The following is a 19,370-nucleotide window of genomic DNA, read 5'->3' as shown; positions in this document are numbered from 1 at the left end:
AGATTTTTCTCTTTCGCTCTATAAGTCAATCACTAGTGCACAACATGCTCTGGGGGACTCACAGAAATCTGGCCATAGACCAGGTATGGTATACCCCAGTGTAAGTAATGAGGGTCTAACTCCACATTCTTTATTTTGCATGAACAAGCACTGGATTAAATCTTTTTTCTTTTTTTTTTTAAATGAATGTGATGCTGTGAAGATTAACTGGTTACAGAACAAAGAAACTGTGTTGTGGCTAGGTGCAAGACCCAGCTGATTTGAGTAAACCAGACCAGTGACATCTCAGTTAGCTACAGCTGGATCCATCAGTTTTTACACTTAACAAAAGTATTGAATTAAGTGTTTGGGAATTATCAACATTTTCTTCTATACAACTCAAATTTCAGACAAAGGAGAATGGACTAGACTTAACAAAAAAACAAGACATTTATTGTGGCTGATAACATACATGAACAAAACAGGGAAACCAAATTAATCGAAGAACAAATCATGAAAAACCTAAACTGGGAAAACTAAATACTGTTAAATACTTGGAAATACCATGGAGACATGAGGGAGTGTAAACGGATGCACCGACAAGGAACTGAGGGAGACAGAGACAAAATATATACACTGAGAGAAAACAAGGAAAGTGGAAATGCATGGGAACACAGCTGGAATGAATAGGCATAAGAGATGGGGAAAGCAAAACTAAACACACTAAACACTGGACGATAGACTGTCAAAATAAAACACAGACTCAGACACCAGGGCCAGAAGGAAGGAACGTACATAGGAACAAGACAGTCTGGGGAGACATAGGGAGGAGACACAAAGAGACATGGAAACATGGAAACAGTTAAGGGAGACGAGACACGGAGGGAGGGAGAGAGGAGAGACATGACGGGTTGGGGAGATCACACATTGATGCACATGACAGACAGGAGAGACATGGAATGAAAAACAAGGAGGGGGACACAAACAGGAACGGGAGATAAAATTCAAAGACACACACACAGGGCGACGTAAACACAGATGACGTGACGGACTCACAAGCGGCACAGGGGTGAGACAAACACACACGAGGAACCTCAGACGAACCATAAACTGGGAATACCAGAAAACTCAAACATAGAAAGAACTAGACTCGAGGCTAAACTATAAAACCTGAACTTAAACCATGATTGTAATACAGAGGGTCACAAAAACACAAAGTCAAACTCAAAAGACCCAGCACCCTGACAGCGATGGTACCAGTGGAACCAACTGCTGTTTATTGATGATTTTGACTGCTGGTCTAAGCAGTAGCAGGATGAATTGTGAAGCAGACGGGGCTGTACTCTCTAATCTGCAAACAATGCATCTACAAATTGTGGAATCCTTTCAGAATAGTCTGTGAAGGTTTTCAGTCATCCAGGTCATTGTAATCTAAGGAGCTTGGAAAGAAAAGTGACTGGACTTGTTTAAGTTTCTTCATTGTGACGGCCAGTGGGCTGGCCTTGTGTTTTTCTTTTTCCTTTTCCTGTTTCTTGCAGGTAGGTGGAACTGACCCAATTATTGATGCAGCACACCTGAGAGGCCAGTCCCAGTGTATATAAAGACACCTTGACTGAACCAGGGTGGCTGGCTTTTGGCTCCCTCTGGCACGTGTTATGTTTATTTGGAAGTTTCAGTTATGGCTGTTATGTCCTTTAACTTGTGTTTAAGTTGCTTTACCTTATTTTCATTAAATGTGTCTTACAGTCTTTAAAAGCCTGTGTGTGGTCTCCCATTTGTTTGTCACTTCCTATGAGTGGGAGTTTTTCCTTCCCACTCTTGATTCTTGGGGTTTTCTCTGTATTATTGTACGCTTTTAGCTTAGTTTATGCTGTTGCATTTGTGGCACTATTTAAATAAAAATATATTCAATGGGTGAACAGAGGAAAATTACAAAAATTGCATCATTATCCTTTTTTAAAGATAACAATAACTTTGGATCTGGTCCTCTATTTTAACAGATGAATGTTGTAATCGGAAACAGGAAGGAAGGAAAATACTTCTCAGGTCAGTACATGGATGGCGCACAAAAAGTAAGCAATAATGACACCAGAAACATGTGAAGATGGATTTTAAATCTTATTTCTGAGCTCTCTCGCGTTTTTCCCTTTAAACACACAGACACAGCGGGTGAAATGTGATCTTTAGTATATATGATACCTTCACAATAGCGCAGCTACAGCCTGTGTCTCAAGCTCAGCCCACACACACACACACACACACACACACACACACACACACAACATGAAAGACTGCAGGAATGCTCGGCTCAGGCTACATGGCACTCAGCTGCTCATCAATTTTTAATCAGCAGAAACCCCCCTCTGTGACATGCCATGCTACAGGAAAACACCTAAAGCTACCAACACACGTGGCATTTTGTCTTGTTCGTTCTCTGGATGTGATAACCTTTATAAATAGCTCATGTTGAAATGCAGCTGTAATCTGCCACAGCCTGAAGCTTCAAAAACAAAATAAAAGAAGGAAAAAAAACCCTTTTAAACAAGACTGGAGTTCGTGTATGTAGTTTTCTGAGGTCAGGATTGAGTTACAATGAGCCAACCTGAGATAGCTCAACACCCCTAAGCTCTAATTAGAGCCCAGGGGCCAATAACTCGCACAAAGAGGCAGTCATACAAGTTACATAAACACAGCTCTGTCACACCCTCCCACTGTCACACCATATCGTGCACTGGCGTCCGTGGCCTTTGCATAAAGGGTTTATTCTTTTAACGGATGCTTATGAAGTTATTCTTTAACAAGGGAAGTGAGAACAGGGATAGACTTCCTCTTCGCAGATCAGTCTGCTAATACGGCAGAGGGGGGTGGGGTTGGAGGGTGGGCATCCTGAATGCATAACAAAACGGGCTGAGAAGAAACACTACAGTAAGTGTAATGTAACAACAGCCTGCTTGAGGTGATGAATATAATGCACAGCTTACGTACAAAGTTAAATAATACAGGACATGAATCCACCAAAATATTGCCTTTATTTTAGTTTGTGCAGTTCTAATAAGTTTGACACAGCCTGCACTCTTTTAGGCCGCTTGCTTCTAGTCTTCAGGAAGAGTTCTACTTGAAGGATATTAAAAGCTCTTCTTTGGATCTCAGCTGCCTTTTATTCCATTCTTTGTAAAGGTGACACCACACTGCTTCAATAATGTTGCGATGCAGGCTCTGGGATGGGGCCGATCCATAACTGATAGTGTCCCACTCTATGATGTTCTATTCAGGTATGCTTTTACTTCTTTTGGGATCATTGTTATGCTGAAAAATCAAGGTGTTGCCAATAAGATGCTTTCTAGACAGTATTGCACGTTGGATCAGACAGGAACATACCATCCTGTAGTGTTCATATTTCCATCAGCTTTGCAAGAGCTCCAACACCACTGGCTGAAATGCAGCCCCACACCATGACCGTGGTCTACAGATGGCTGCAGACGATCACTGTTGTACCTTTCTCCTGACTGTCAACTCAATGTTGATGATCAAAAATGTATTTGATTGCCTATTGTCACTGATTTTCAGTCCAGTTCTTGTGTAACTTGGCAAGCCTCAGCCTTTTCTATCTTTTCTACCCTTCTATTGAGACAATTTCAGATGAGGTTTCTATGAATAGTAGATGAATCAACAGGTCATTTACTAAAGTCCCTAAAGACAAAATTTAAAATGGTCAGTGTTAAATGGCTTTGCAGTCAGTTTGAAAGGTTGCCTCCTACCCGCAAGGCAAACTGTCCAATTCATTTGCAACTGGAAATTGATTAGCATAAGCAAAGAAAATTAAACATAATTACTGGACTATTTTTTTTCTAGCTGCAAAGAGTTGCTGCAATATTTAAATTATAGCTGCTTTATGTTGCAGAGCTTCAATTTTTAAAAAAAATCTACTAAGCTTTGTCTTCAGGACTTCAGCAGAAAGTTAAAAATCAATGTTTAGAATTTGTTTTTTAACTCTTGTATGTGTGCAGGACGCGGCAGTAGTGGACTTTCTCAGGCTCTTTGTTCCCCAGACGACTGGAACTTTAAAGATCAGATTGTATATGTAGGCGTAAGCATTACAGTGTGTGGATTTACAGTCCATGTGTCAATGCCAGTAAGGCTGAGGTGCAGAGGTACACTAATTGTTTATTCACTTGCAGGGTGAGCCACGGCAGTTGAAGCACATGAAGCTAGCTACAAGGTGGGGATCAAGAGCTCTTGACTCAATAGTGCGATAATCCCTTTGAGCTCCACCACCCTCTCTCTGGACAGCTGCCACTCAGGCCCTGCAGTCTCACGATCTAAGCCACGGCACTTTTCCCACACATAGGATAAACGAGGCTTGTCTGAAAGTGTATAATATACAGTGATGGCTACATCACATGAAATCCAGTGGGAGTATCTTCTTTAAATAAATTGGTATGGATGAAAATGAGCGAAAAATGTAAACACTGCAGACAATAATATGCAAAAGTGGACGACATGCACAGTGGGGTTATTATCTGTCATGTACGCGACATGCAAATGAAAACACCTGCCGTGATGTCACTTCTTTGATGAGCCGCTGCTTGTGGATAATGTGTAACCTGCAAGAGGAACCAGTCATTAAAGATGGCTCCATTTGATAGTGCTGTGTGATGCTGCAGAATTTGGAATACATCCGATACCAAGTAAATACAGTACTGCCAATACCAATACACAAGTTGCCTTTGTCAGTTTAAAGTAAGGGAGAGCAGTGTGTCATGATTTATGAGTTGATCATAAATTTGCAAGTCATCAGCACATTTTAATGTCCATCACATCACAGTGATTTATACTTTCCACAATAATTAGAACACGCAACAAAACACACCTTCCAGTTTTTCACCTATTCTAAAAGTGCGTTATTTTTTTTGAAAACCTGGAATGTAAATGTGCCCGTTTTTCAAACACTTTGGATAAGCTTCTATTGTTAGAATATGACTGGCTGTGAAAAAAACAAAAACTAGGCGATACAGGTAAGTAAGTAAGTAAATAAAACTTTATTTAGATAGCAACTTTCTAGATAAAAGATCACAAAGTGCTTCACACAAGGATAACAAACAAAACAGACCACAGTTAACAAAATGCAATTCTAAAAAGATGAGTTTTTAGTTGGTTTTTGAAAGAAGCTACTGAGTCCAGAGATCTTATGCTCAGTGGGAGAGAGTTCCACAGGTGACACGTAGACGTTTTTCATAGTGAAAAATGTTTTTTTTTTCACAAAGTATCAATCCTATCATGCTAGTATCAATCCAGTACCAATGTTAGCATCAATACTATCGATATTTGGATCGTTCTGCCCACCTCTATTCCCTTTCATTATTGCAAGTTTGAGCGATTATAATGATTTCCACACTGGAAGAGGAGCTTGAACTAGCTTGGACTGTGCAGGTTTTTATCAATGGTGTAAATGAACTACTGTAAATGCTTTTCCAAAAGTTGATTCTGTTCATCTGGACGTAGCGTTTTGTGGGAGAAACGTTTCATCACTCATCCAAGATGGCAAAAGATGTACCCTTAGGCCCCCTCCTCGATTCAGAGATGGTCTTTCCCTTTTCACGTAATTGGCCTCCTTGACTCCGCGCTCAAACCAGCTTTCCTCCCTGTCCAAGATGTGCACATCCTCATCCTTGGAAGAGTGTCCACTGGCCTGTAGGTGTAAATAGACTGCAGAGTCCTGGCCTGACGAGGTGGCTCTTCTGTGTCTCGTTGGGTCTCGTTTCAGGGGCTCATAAGTATTTTCATCACTGAGTAGTGACAAAATTTTCTCATGATAGTCTTTCTGTTTTAGCAATATTGTGCACCTAGCCTTGTCTGCCGGAAGGATGATGTTGTTGTCATCACTAAGTGATGTGAGTGCCTTCCTCTCCTTCATGGTGATATTGGATGCTGGGGGCTTTGCATTGCTGAGACAGGCCGAAACTTTCGTCCGCAGTTGCCCTGCTTACACTTCTGCAATATTGTTGTTACGAATTGCTGTTTCTGTGGCTGTGATCAGCTCCACTAGGGGGATTTGTCTCGGTGTGACAGCAAAATTCAACCCTTTAGCAATTGATCAGTGGTCTTTGATCAGTGGGTTTTGGTCAGTGGTTGTTGATCAATGGTCATGAGAATTTGCATAATTAAGATTAAGGAACTGACCTCCCAGTGGGCTGGTTTCAGTAATTATGCAAATGTACTGTTTATAAGATTTGGGGAAACCTGCAGTCAGCTGAGACTGAAGAAGTCACTTGGATGAGTGACGAAACGTTTCTCCCACAAAACGCTACATCCAGATGAACAGAATCAACTTTCTGGAGATTTACTTTCCTGGATGATTGAGAATGCATCAAGATACTGTAAATGCTTGCTACTTATAGTCCAGCTTCACCATCAGGTTTGTGTATTGTGCATATTGCTGCACAACATTTACATTACAGTTACAGTTGCTTAGGTACCTATCAGAGAAGGAAGCATGTCAAAATGCAGTGACTTTAGGACAATGAAAGAGTTGTTCCCTAACTGAGATTATGAGTTCCAGTAGCCCACTATATTTATATTTCCCCTTTCATAAATTTTTCCAATGCTTCACACACACACACACACACACACACACACACACACACACACACACACACACACACACACACACACACACACACACGATTTGGATTCAGGCCTTGGCTTCTCTGTTCTTAGTGCATCTCAAATGCCAGCCGGTCACCATGTGGCCTCAGTGAAATGCCACTATGTCAGGCTGTGTCGATTGATGATGGCAGTCATGTTAAATGTAATCAGGTGAATTAACCTTTTGCCTGTGACGCTCAGACCGGTCCTGGACACCTCTGTGCCCTTGGCACTTTAGCTACATGTGCATGTCTGCTTTTGTATTTTTTTGTTTAATGCCAAAACTGTGTTTCAGACCAGTTCACTACCAAATAACACTGGCACTAACAACAAGAGCCAAAAGCTTTATTACCCTCAGATTTATGGGAAAATGTATAGAAACACCACTCGAAAAAGAGAGAACATAACTGCTTGACAAAATGCAGAGGGCTGGCCCACAAGAAACATATCGTTATTAAAAAGTGCCATATCCACAGTTAAAAACTTACAATAGAGAAATAATATTAACTATATAAATAAAGTACTACAGAGAAATGAGAATTCCTATGTCTTCAAACATGTAATGTACCCACGCTTACAGTATGACCGTTTCAAGCAACAGGAGTCAATGCAAGAGAGCAAAATATAATAGACTATGCCCAGTATCCAAAGTGACAGATTTAGTGACAGCTGATATTGGAACCCCTTTGATTTCCTAGTTTCTAATCACTGAATCTAATATGTTTCCCTTTGTAACAAAAATATGTCTCTATTACCATAAACACTGTTAGGAATTTGAACCTTGAAATCAAAGAAAAACATCTTATTCTATAATTTCCTTATTGGATATTTGTTGTTGCTTTTAGGCTCATGAGAGGTATGGAGCTCCTGACACACCGTGTAGATGAGTGCACTGCTTGAATGCAGAACAGACATGAGATAAATTCAGCTTTTTTCACGAAAATAAACCCGGTGAAGTTGATGCCTGATATGAAACCCTGGGCGGACTCCTCCTGGTGTCCTCACAGATATCACTGCTTTTTAATGTACACCCTCCTCCTAGTGGAGAGACGTGATATCAAACATGCTGCTCAACGTGAATTTGAACTCATCTTCACATAATGTGAGCAGTTATAAAATCTCACATTGTGAGAGGTGTGTGCCTGTGTGTGACTCTGAATTCTTCAATCCTTCTCTTTTCAGCCTATATCATGCAGCCATATGGTCCCACTGTTTTTACAGGGAGAGTCTGCCCTCTTGTGGTTTTAGCTTTTATCACAGTTGAATGAGAAGGAAAACTGCACAATCACCAAGTATTAGTTCTTGGTGGCACGAATTCTGTGAGATGTAGGAAATATTATTAGCAAGTCCGCAGATATTGCAGCTGCACATTACTGCTGTGTTACTACATCCCAAAGGAGTTGTGATAGACTCGAATCGGAGACAGAAGCCACTGAAGTCCACTTAACTCTTTGTCATGTTCATAAGAGCCATTTCAGACAACTTACATCATCATACTGCAGGCAACCTTTGGAAGATGCGCACGGTCAGCTGCAATATTCAAATAAGCTTTGGCCTTTAAAGTAAACTGAGTGGGAACAGCAACTGTTTACACAAGCCAGGTTGGGTCCATGAATTCATGCTGTTGAAGCCAAATTTTCTGAGCCTACCATCTTCAGCCTCAGCAGAAACTGAGTTTGATCTGACTGTCTGTTTGCTGTGTCTTAGAGAGCCTGTGTCCACTGTAGTTTCACATTTCTGTTTTTGGTTGACAACAATGGAGCCCAACATCATTTTCTTCTGTTCATGTGAGGTGTTTTGCATTCTGACATAATCTGTGGTTTCACAGCTGTTGTGTCCGATTCACACATTATTCTCTGAACCATGCACAACTACTGCTCGTTTGCAACATGAGGATTAAACTCCAGAAACGGTCTTGCTTGGAGATCAGCAGTTTCAAGAACACTAAAGCCACGATCAAAGTCACTGAGTTTACATTTTGTCCCCACCCTGATGTTTGTCTTTCTGAGAATACATGACTTCTGACTTTAATCTTGAACTTTTTAATCAGAATGTAGCATCAAGTCAATTAAACTCGTAGGATTTGTGGATTAGTTTCAGCTGCTTTGGTGTTAATGAAATTAACAACAGGTGCAATAGAGCAGCAACAATGAGACAACAAATTGTGCTGAAAGCACAGGTGGAGGCCACTGACATTTTTTTCCTCCTCATCTTTTCTGACTGTTTTGTCACTAGTTTTTCATTTGACTAGGGTCAGTATCATTACTGGTAGCGATACCTGGATCCTACAGAGGTTGCAGGAAGTAGTCCAACACCTCCAGGATGGCACATCAATATGCACCATTGCCAGAAGGTTTGCTGTGTCCCCCGACACAGTCTAGAAAACATGGAGGAGATTCTAGGAAGCAGACAGACAGGGCTGTAGAAGTTCCAAACCCATCAGCAGACTGGTATCTACTCCTTTGTGCAAGGATGAACAGCGTGAGCTCAGCCAGACCTACAAAGTGACCTCCAGCATTACACTGGTGTGAATGTCTCTGACCAAACAATCAGAAACTTCATGAGTGTGGCCTGAGGGCATTCGCCATAGAATACCAGAATTGGCAGGTGGCAGCCTGAGCTTTTCACAGATGAGAGCAGGTTTGCCCCGATGCTACCTGTAACACCATTCAGCACGGCTGGTTTGGTGGCTGGTCAGTGATGGTGTAGGGAGGCATATCCATGGAGGGACACACAGCATGTCCTGATGTTGTCAGGAAACTACTGAGCACCATTTTTCATACCATTAATTTTCATTTTTATTAAATGGCATCATTTCATTTGTAACGCATTACCCAGTCCCCAATAGTGTAGATATCCAGCATGTTTTGTAGATTGAGATCTGATATGTTTTCAAAGTGTTCCTTTCATTTTTTTTTTAGCATTGCACATTTGCATGTACTTGATTTCATAGTTTAGTGAGGCTGCAACGACTCATCACAGTAATCGATGACGCCTGCGTATAAACATTTGTACTCAGTTTCTTGTTATCAGAATTAACTATATTAACTTGAGTCTCTTAACTTTCCAACTAATGCAAACATCACACCAAAGGTCATTTTAAAAAATGTGGTTACCAGACAAAAAAAGTATGAAAGCCTAATTTTCTTATTTTTCAACAGGTTATCTCAATTTAAAAGCATTAAACAGTCCCACTTACTTTAACCTCCTCTTGCCTTGGGCCATATCATTGCTGTCTCAACTTCCTCAAAGGGTGTTCCCACACTAAAATGCAACAGTATATCACTTCCGTTCCTCATTTGAAAAAGAAAACCGGTTATGACACATGAGGTGCTAAAGCCTAAAATTTCTCAGAGGGGGTCTTAAAGACTCTGTGTCGGACATCTCGGCAACAATAGTGATGCACTGTTGGGAAAATGCATCTGTGAGTATGCACCTGTGTTTGTGTAAACCAACATGCATGCTTTCTTTATCCAAAACAACACAGGAGAAATAGCATCATGCAATGCAATCTGTACGCAACTGCAGTATGAGACCTATAGTGGGGTGGAGTGGGGGGTTTGCGACAACTCCTTTGAGCAGTTTTCTGAAATACAAGCTCAAATTTAAACGAGTTTATTTCAGCTTTGCCTTCACAACCTCTGCATGCCCTTATTTTTCTACAAGTGCATTTAAACTGCACTTCCAACTCCTTCTTTCTTACATGTCTTGTTCTGTTGCTCACCCGCTAACCAAGAAGTGGTTTTGGCTGGCCTCCTAAAAAACCGCAGGGTAAAAATGTCCAACAGTAACCCTTCACATGCTCCATTTCTCACACCATCTCTCCTGGATAACTTTTTAAGGATGACCACGATACAGCTGGTGGGTGAGAAACAGCATATGTTGTATACTCACAGCTTTTCTATATGTGCAGACTTCCTTTCAACTTTCAAACATTTACTTTCACTTTGAAAGTGACCTTGCTATAAAGGCAGTTTGTAATACTTTGCGAAAAAAATAAAACGCTCCCCAGATTATGAGTCTTGTGTGCATGTGGCTTGCGGCTGAGCTTGAGGTGGCCACATCTCAACCAATACCCGGCTTTAAGTACAACTCGCTCTATGCTTGGTCTTATTCCGGCCAACTATAATGGGAAATGTTTTCCACTCCAAGCTTTCCTGGAGCAGTGCACAGTGCATTTTAATGTGTAGGTATGTGTCTAAAAAACCCTAAATGGAAGCAGATGTTTTAGTCAAAAGAATAAAAGTTTACATGGGGTTGTAATCAAGTGAGGGACTTTTCTTTCGTTTTCAGCTTCTTCTTTTTTTCTTCTTCGTAGTAATTTGAGTCTATTTTACTGTCAAAATGAGCCTGGTGCGCTGCATCGTGCGCATGGCTGAACTGAGCTGGCTTGTGCTGAGCTATGCAGCCACATATGGGAGCGATTACAGTCCAGTGTTTATCAGACCTTGCTGAGAGACCGACTGTGTGGCTGAGCAGAGCAGAACCAGCCGTGTGCACATGATTTCAGTTCCCAGCCTACAACCTTGTAGGGGAAATCAGACAAGTAATACAATACAGCAAAACAGCGTGCGATTGGCACTCCTGGGAGCAGAAACTGAAATAACTGGTTAGTTTACCAGTTGGATAATTCATTTATAGGAAATGTATGCACGGTCATTTCCATACTATAGTTAAAAAACAGGGAAGGTGCCAAAATTCAAAGCCTCAAAGTGTGTTGACAGATCTGCTGCATATGTGAAAACAGTTGTAAAAAGCTGCTCGTGTCTCCAGAGGGAGCTGTGTGAACTTGGAAATGTAATATAAAAAAAACAACAAAAACAAATCAAGGGATGTGGATTCACCCATGAGTGAAAGCAACTGTAAAATTGTTTTAGAAAAAAAAGTACGTATATATAATTTTACATGTCAAAACACGTCTTATTGTCATGCAAGTATTTCCAAATGTTTGGAGCCATGCCTGATTTCTTTATATTTTGCAGGAAAATGGGAAAAAGGTGCACTGACTTATTGAAACATATGCAAGAATTTATGGGAATGGAGTATATAAAGGCCAAAACAGAGTCTGTACATCATGCTGATAACGATTTCAACCAAAAGTCATTTTTACTCAATTTTGTGTGTAATTTGACACATCTCAGGCTTTTCTTTCTGTTTCCTTTACTTAAAAATGGCTTCTAGACGGCTAAGCATATGTCAAAGTATTTTGTGATGAAGCTACAGTGAACAATAGATTGATCAACTGAAAGCCCAGACACAACTCTCAGACACCTGTCAAACACTGTTATCAGTGGTGCTTCTTGTAGATTCAACTGCAGAAATGGGAAAAATTGTGTGTTTTTGTGACAGACGTCTGCTAACAAAGTGCTTAAAGATATGACTTAAAACTGGTTCTTTGCCTAGTTGTCAAAAAGCACAACATAGTCCATCCCCTGGATTTTTATACTCATTCATCAGTCAGTGTTACGTGATTTAAAAAGAAAACAAACATTTCCCTGAAGATAAACAGTTCCAAGAAGTCGACTGACAATGCATGAAAAAACAACCAATGTCTAAAGAAAAACTTTGAGAGACTGAGATAAAGACTGGAAAACTATTGCTTAAGACCTCTTTAAAAATGACAAGAAAATCTCCTTGGAAGCAAAGTATGAAGAAATTAAGGGTGGCTCAACACTTTTGCACAATACTGTAGAGTGTAAATATGAAACCTTTGCATATGGGTAAGAAGGAAGTATGTTTAGCTGAACTCTAAGATACACTCCCTATCTGTTAGTAAATGTATCTGCAGCAGTTAATTTGCATTGGGAGTAATGTTTTGATGAACCTGAAGAACGTATGAAATAAGAACCTTTATTGCACTCTTGCAAACTGGCTGTAAATGTAAAATTTCAACCATATTAAGATAACAACTTGAAATGATCACACTGGATTCCTTTCGCATTTTAAATACGTCTCTTATTAAATTTGTCAACATTAGTTTCCTCCATTAACCACAAACACCTTAGGTTAAACAGGATTTTGGATATTTTCTTTAGCTGCTAGCTTTCTGGACATGTGATGAAAATAGAGGAAAGGAGCCAATGACAGAGGAGGTGTCTGATCAAAAGGTCAACAAAATGACTTTGACCCACAGATTAAGAAACCACAGGCTACTTACTGTTTAAAACCACAATCAACATTGCTTTGTTTTAAAAATCTGTGACAATAAAGGCCCATTAAACCGCGAAAGGTTAAGAGACTGAACCTAAACAAACCATAAACATGGCTCTGTCACATGACTCTGACAGATAGATCGGGTGAATGATAATATCGGTGTATTAAAGGTTTATGTCAGAATTAAATGCTCTTCTTTATTTATTTTAGAAAACTGAACATAGTGGTTTCCCAGGGATCTGGGAGCAAGCTGGGGAGTGGGACATCTGGGCATCTCTGCATAGAGACGCGCCCTGGACCTCAAACTGAGAACAAGGAGACCATATTTAAAATGTTGTTGTGAGTCATTAAAAACAAAATCATCGGCTTTAGTTGTTTGATTTGCAGGACATAAACAATCCTAGTTACAGTTAACCTTTAATGCATTAAATTCCAACTGTCTACACCGCTCCTGCGCTCATCTTTCAATGCAAACACATACTGTGCCGAACAAGGTTTACATCTGTGCGAGAGAACGTCCACAGTATGCAAAGCAGAGGAGTACCTTAAGTCAGCAAAAATGTCAAATGGTCCACCCAACCAGCCTCCCCCTCCTCCTGCTGGGTGCGTTATGACAGACTGTAAAGCAGGGGGAGACCCCAGTAAGCCAGCCTATCACAACCACTTTCAGTCTGCATGAGAGTGCATCAGCATTGCCTCTGCACATAAACAGAAGGTTGGTGTATTGAAAGGTCTAAAAACAACCTACAGGAAAGCATCTAACATTTGAAGTGTATGTTCTTCATTCGCATTGAGCTTTGAAGCCTACTATAAAAAGTTCACCAGGAAACCACAAAAGGACAAACCCAAATATATGTTTCCTTCTTTTTTTTCTTCTTAAAGATACATATGCTCACCACTCCCACTCCAGTTCAGTTACGAAGCGCACGGAGAGCAGCGGATTTCGGCTTCTCCTAGATTCGGTCTTTAGGCAATGTGATGCGCAGCAAGCTACGGCAACCCCCCACCCCCACTCCACACACACACACACACGCACACACACACACACACACACACACACACACACACACACACACACACACACACACACACACACACACACACACACCTCTAGACACAAAACACTGTGCGTTTGGCAACAGGCAAGGTTAATGACGACACTGACAGCACTTCAAAGCGCGTGTGCTCGAATAACCACTCAAGTGAGAAGTTCAAGGCAAGTGAGGATGAAAGGGCGTGCGACTAACATTGTGTAAGAGTTTCACAGCTCACAGGCCACCACAGAGATCTACTGTATTTGCACAGGTGAAGTTGGTACTGCACTGTTAGTCTAATGAGTGAATAGAGGCATACACAGGCAGATAAGCCAACAGAAAAGTGATTGATGAACAGCACAAAACAACTAACCCATGCTGTGAAAACCTAATCTTCCCCTGCCTATAATGCAAACAGACTTCTTATCTTGAACTGGTCTGTGTTACAAAATTAAACCATAGTAATCTATTTTTTTTACTCACATGTTGTTCTCTGTTGGTCTCTGTTAGTCTCCCTTGCAGTAACATGCAGCTACCACTTAAATAAACTATAGCTTCTTGATGAGGGATTGATAAGTGAAACCCCCCCCAAAAAATTCTACACAGCGAAGTTTCCCCTGAGTTTTTGATTCAGGCTTCATCAGGGGACGTCTTCTTCCCTGTGGCCTCTTTGTTTTTCATCTTTGTGCTTACTACTAGCAATGAGTGCTCACATAGTTCTCTTTGTCTCTCTTGCACTATTTCCTGAAGTTGCGATTGTTCTGCCAGTTCGTGGTCAGAGTCGAGCCAGCTCTTTCTTGGCTCCTTGAAGTGACACCTAGCCTAATCTCGCTGAGGCACAATTAGCCAATGCTGGTGGGGAGTGCTCTGAGACAAACCAGAGCCAAGAGTTTAGTGACAGGCGGACTTGACAAACAGACGTGTTGCGATTGTTTTGGAAAACAATGGAAAACGACTGTAATTAGGTAAGGATTTGTTATTCCTGGAGGATATCCAGACTCTCCCTCTGTCAGGCTCAAAGCTCCAGGGCAAAGACAATGCTTTCTATGTACTTGCTTTGAGTGTATGCACAAGCATAATTAACCTCATATTTCTTAAAACATACTCCAGAGATTAGCAGAGCATTTCTAGAACACTGCCAGTCTCAGGCTGGATCCAAACAGATTCAGCAGAACTGGAGATAGTCTTTGTTTCCCTTCTTTTTTTCAGAGAAGCACCCTTTCTGTGAAAACCTGGTACCCGTGTTGTCCGGGAGTCTATGCCAGCTAACACTGGATGAACAGGGCACACCTTAAACAGCCCACCAGTCTATCACTGGGCTTCACGTCCACAGTTTGCACATATGTCCAAGTTAGTTTAACCAGTTCGACTAACTAGCAACGCCCCAACCAGTCACAGGAGATTGCCCAGACCTTCATGATGACACATGACAGTGCTAAGAACTGCAAAGGTACAAGACCCAATGATGCTTTTAAAATCTTCCTTCGTAAATATTGACTGGCAGGAAGTCCTCGAGGCTACAGCTTCAAAATTCCTCCAAAGGCTATAAGTCAGCAGACTTGGGTTCCCAAATTAGTTACTGTACATTTCATTGCTGAACTGGAGAATTGAGAGCATTATGCTTATAGCCAATGTAGGCTTGAGCCACAAGGCACAGAGGTCCATGATAGGCTATGGAGCCTAGATAGACCAGAGTGTAAAATTGGCTGACTTCCCCTTCAGAGTCCAGACACCTTCAGACATGTGCACAACTGTACTTGATGCACAGAAATACACACACCAGCTGAACCACCTGCATCCCTCACCGAATAAATCGAGAGCAGCAGAGGAAAATGGCCCTGTAATTGGTTTCAGTGGTCCATCTAAGTATTGCAGCTACATGCTGTCAGTGAGAATATCCGCCAACTGGTGTTCCGCTGACTTTGTTAGATAAGGCTTAGTCATGATGAAGCAGTGTCCAGATCACAGTTGGAAATATTAATGGGATGTGGCATGTTTATACCAGAGTGTATTAACTCCAGCAGCTTAGCACCGATCACGACAGCTTTACACCGTTAACTGAGCTTTTGGACTTGTTGTGAAATGACGACACGATTGACTGACCATTTGTAGCAGAACATCGTGGGGACTTTCATGCTTTCAGACATTTGATAAATGTCACATTGAAATTTGGGAAATTACGATCTTCATCTTTCATCGCTTTTTTTTCTCCCGCTTTTCAGATTTATGGGCCAAGCAACGAATGAATCAACTGAGAAAATAATAACAAGATCAAATGATCACAACAGAATCATTAGCTGGTGCCCTAAGGAACTCCTTTCAAATGCTGCAAGATGTTTCCCACTGTCTGCAGCACGAAGGAGAAAATGTCTAGATAATGCTGCTTCATAATAGAGTTTGCTAACATACATATAGAACAACTCAGCCAGTTTGTGTGAGAGAGCGCAAGCCCGATCCTGCCTGTGACAGCATGTTTCTAACGTACAGCATGTATGCTTAAGAAGTGGTCACAATGTGTCACATCTGTACGGTCAGATGTGACACTCTGCACTGCCTCTCTGCAGTGCAATGAATTATACACAGACTTCTCAGCAGAAGCCTCTCACTTGAGTGTCTTCCATATCCACCCCTCCACCTCTCAGTACAGCAGAGAATCTATTTCCCCACGCAGTCCCACTTTAGGCCTGCCTCTGATTGATTGTCTGTTAAACTGCTAGTGTCTGAGAGACAGAGTGCCAGGAAGCTTTACAGTGTGACTCTGGGTCCAGCGCAGAACAGCATAGAAATGGAAGAAACTCATTCACTGCACGAGATAGGTCTGGCTCATTAGAAGGGATGTGTAATTTGAATGTAAGTGGACACAAAACTAGCCAAATTTCAACCCACATATGCACGCTGTGTGCAAAACATGGCTCTGTTGCCATAAGTCAGACGTGCAGTCAGATATTTAGCCATCTCCCTGACAGAAGTCTCACCATCAATAGACACACTGGGACAAAGTTATAAGCCATAAGAGCAATGAAGCGAGATCTGTGAGTAATCTTGCACTTGTGTACACCTCCACAGCTCGTCTGAAATGGCAGGAAATCGGAGTGAAGGTAGGAGTAGTCAAGATGATATGACCACAGTGATAAAACATGATTCCTAACAATTCATCATTAATATGGAAATCAATCATAGGAATCCCTTTTTAAATATGTATATTTATTTGCATTTCCAAGCCTCACATTGTGGTAGATAATGGAAAATCAAACACAGATCAAACGGGGGATTCATTAAATGTTAATATCAGTCTGTGCTCAGTCTCTAGGAAAACGAACAGACGAGTTTTTAATGAACAAAAATGTGACTTGGCTCAATATTGCACAGACACAGCACCGTGACTGAGTACCTGCAGGATATACTGCCACACTATTGGACCTAAAAGCTCAGAATTGTGAGCCTTCCATTTATATATAAATATGCGTTTTGCTTTATACACCAAACAATTAACAGAGAAAGTTACCTTAGTTAAAACGACCACCTAACAGATCTGCTGTCACAAGTTCTCAACAAACACTCCCTGGCATGGAAGTATAGTCAACAAAAAAGCGATTATGTAAAGAGGAAGGAACTGGTGTGACATCAGTAAAGTGAGTCTTTTAAGTAAAACTGCAGCTTAGTTGCCCTGACCAAGGTACCCAAACCATTTGATGAATGATGTTGCAGCAGATAAACCACAGTAGGAGGTTGCCACAGGAAGCCACATGTTCAAGCACCAGCGGGAGGTTAAACCCAGCTGTACCACACAGCCAAGTCATATTAGCTCCGCAGCCTGTGGTCTATTTGTCACCAAGGCCCTCCCCGCCTTCACCTGTTTGGATGTCTGAACTCACAGGTGCCTCCTGGCATAACACTACCGCATGTGATCAAATACCTGCTACGTGGATTTGTTTGTATTCTACAATGCATGTTGGTGGGCTGCACGATCAGCACCTGAATCGGGCTCTAAAATCACCAAAGACCGCGTCCTGCAGCTGGGCAGCTCTGTCAATAATGCAGAGTCAGGCGCAGACAAAAAGAGCCCGTGCGTAACGCATCCTTCCACGGTCCGATAAGAAACGTGAACGCACGGTGCTGAGATGGAAACGATATGATGGCCCCCAAAATGCATCTTTTCATTTGAAACAGAGGTTAAAACCTGTCATGTTTATGAATGTACGGTCTTTTTGGATCAACAATGCTTGTTTTTCCTTTCTCGGGGAATCCCTCTGCTCATCAATTCGCGCGCACACGCCAGATCCCGGTTAAATCCCCGATCCACAAGGTGAAACATAGATCAGAAACTAAGTGCTAGCTCTTGTCACGAGAGTGCAGCTCCAGTGGGATACTCTGGCCATTTCTTTTTGATCGCCCTCATGTCCCAGACAGAAATAAAATCGCCCACCGTTAAGAAAAAATAGAAAAGAGGACCTACCTGGAAATCTCGAAGCTGCAACCCTTCCGAAGGAGCAAGGCTCTTTTCCGCATGATGCCTTTGTCTTTCCCAAGATACACATTTTTTTCTGAATTCATGGGTGCTGGGCAAACAGGTAGACTCGGGGAAACCGCGGCGCTTAAGAGAAAAAAAAAGAAAATGTCCAATATCGAGCAATGGACTGCGAGAGGCGGAAGAGAGAGAGAGAGAGCGAGGGGGGAAAGGGAAAAACGGGGTAGAAAAAAGGCTCTGTTGACGCTCAGTTCACCTCAGTGGAGCAAGGAAAGTGGGCTTGCAGACTTTCCTCTCCTCAGGCTAGACAAAAGACTGCCTGCTGAACGCTTTCAGAGATGCATGTTGCCGGGGCTGGTTTCACTTCATGCGCGCTTATTGGAGCAGGCTGTAGCGGGGCTGCTGCAGTCGTCACCCTGAGCGGACTGCGCTGAGGAGTCTCCGTCGCTCCAGAGATCCCGATCCTGTTATCCACTAATGTGGAGCTCACAGCGCTCCTTCAGCTTCAGCCCAGCACTGAGTGGCTGCTCGTCAGTGACCTCATAAAACCCGACGGAGAGAGCGAGAAAGAGGGAGAGAGAGTAAAGAGTGAGCGAGAATTGAGTCAAATGAAGTTATTTGCGCGTGAGAAAGGAAGATAAATTGATGAAGTGAGAGTTGAACCGCGAACGTGATTTATACTCGTGTTGTATCTTAGTAAAGGAAAACTGAGAGCACTCTCCACCAAACATGTAGGAGACTGATGTGCTGAGTTTTGGACTGGCTCAGTAACACATGTTCGTGAATTTACTGCACAAGGGCATAAACATTTGATGGTTGCCAGCAGCACAGATTTGTTTTTGTTTTGTTTTTTCAAACATGTGCAGACAAAGGTTTTATCTGCTGGTTTGATTTTCTTCTTTTTAATAGTTTTTTTGTTTTTCACTAATAAGTTTTATAAATAAAAATGTCTTCAATGGCTTAAACTCATTGATGGGTTTAAGGGTGGGCAACTTGAGTTTTGCTGTTAAGATGCATCTGTGGGAGATGTACATGATGTGCCTGATTTTGTACATGATTCCTAACAAACATAAGCATAAGAAACAAATGTG

General features: G+C 41.7%; 1 protein-coding gene across 4 annotated transcripts in view; it reads right to left on the bottom strand.

The window, feature by feature from the left end:
* Positions 1-18,791, bottom strand: part of garnl3 (GTPase activating Rap/RanGAP domain like 3) — an 86,516-nt gene extending 67,725 nt beyond the window's left edge. For all 4 annotated transcript variants that reach the window (XM_026173360.2, XM_026173355.2, XM_026173358.2 and 1 more), the window contains exon 1: positions 18,268-18,791. In XM_026173360.2, coding sequence (XP_026029145.2) covers positions 18,268-18,365 — 98 coding nt within the window. In that variant the 5' untranslated portion in view covers positions 18,366-18,791. The remainder of the gene's footprint in view (positions 1-18,267) is intronic.
* Between the last annotated feature and the right edge of the window lie 579 nt (positions 18,792-19,370).

Source organism: Astatotilapia calliptera, chromosome 7 (assembly GCF_964374335.1).
Source record: "Astatotilapia calliptera chromosome 7, fAstCal68.1, whole genome shotgun sequence".
Classification (NCBI taxonomy): Eukaryota; Metazoa; Chordata; class Actinopteri; order Cichliformes; family Cichlidae; genus Astatotilapia; species Astatotilapia calliptera.
Note: the sequence above shows the minus strand (reverse complement) of the source record. Positions and strands in the feature narration are given on the sequence as shown.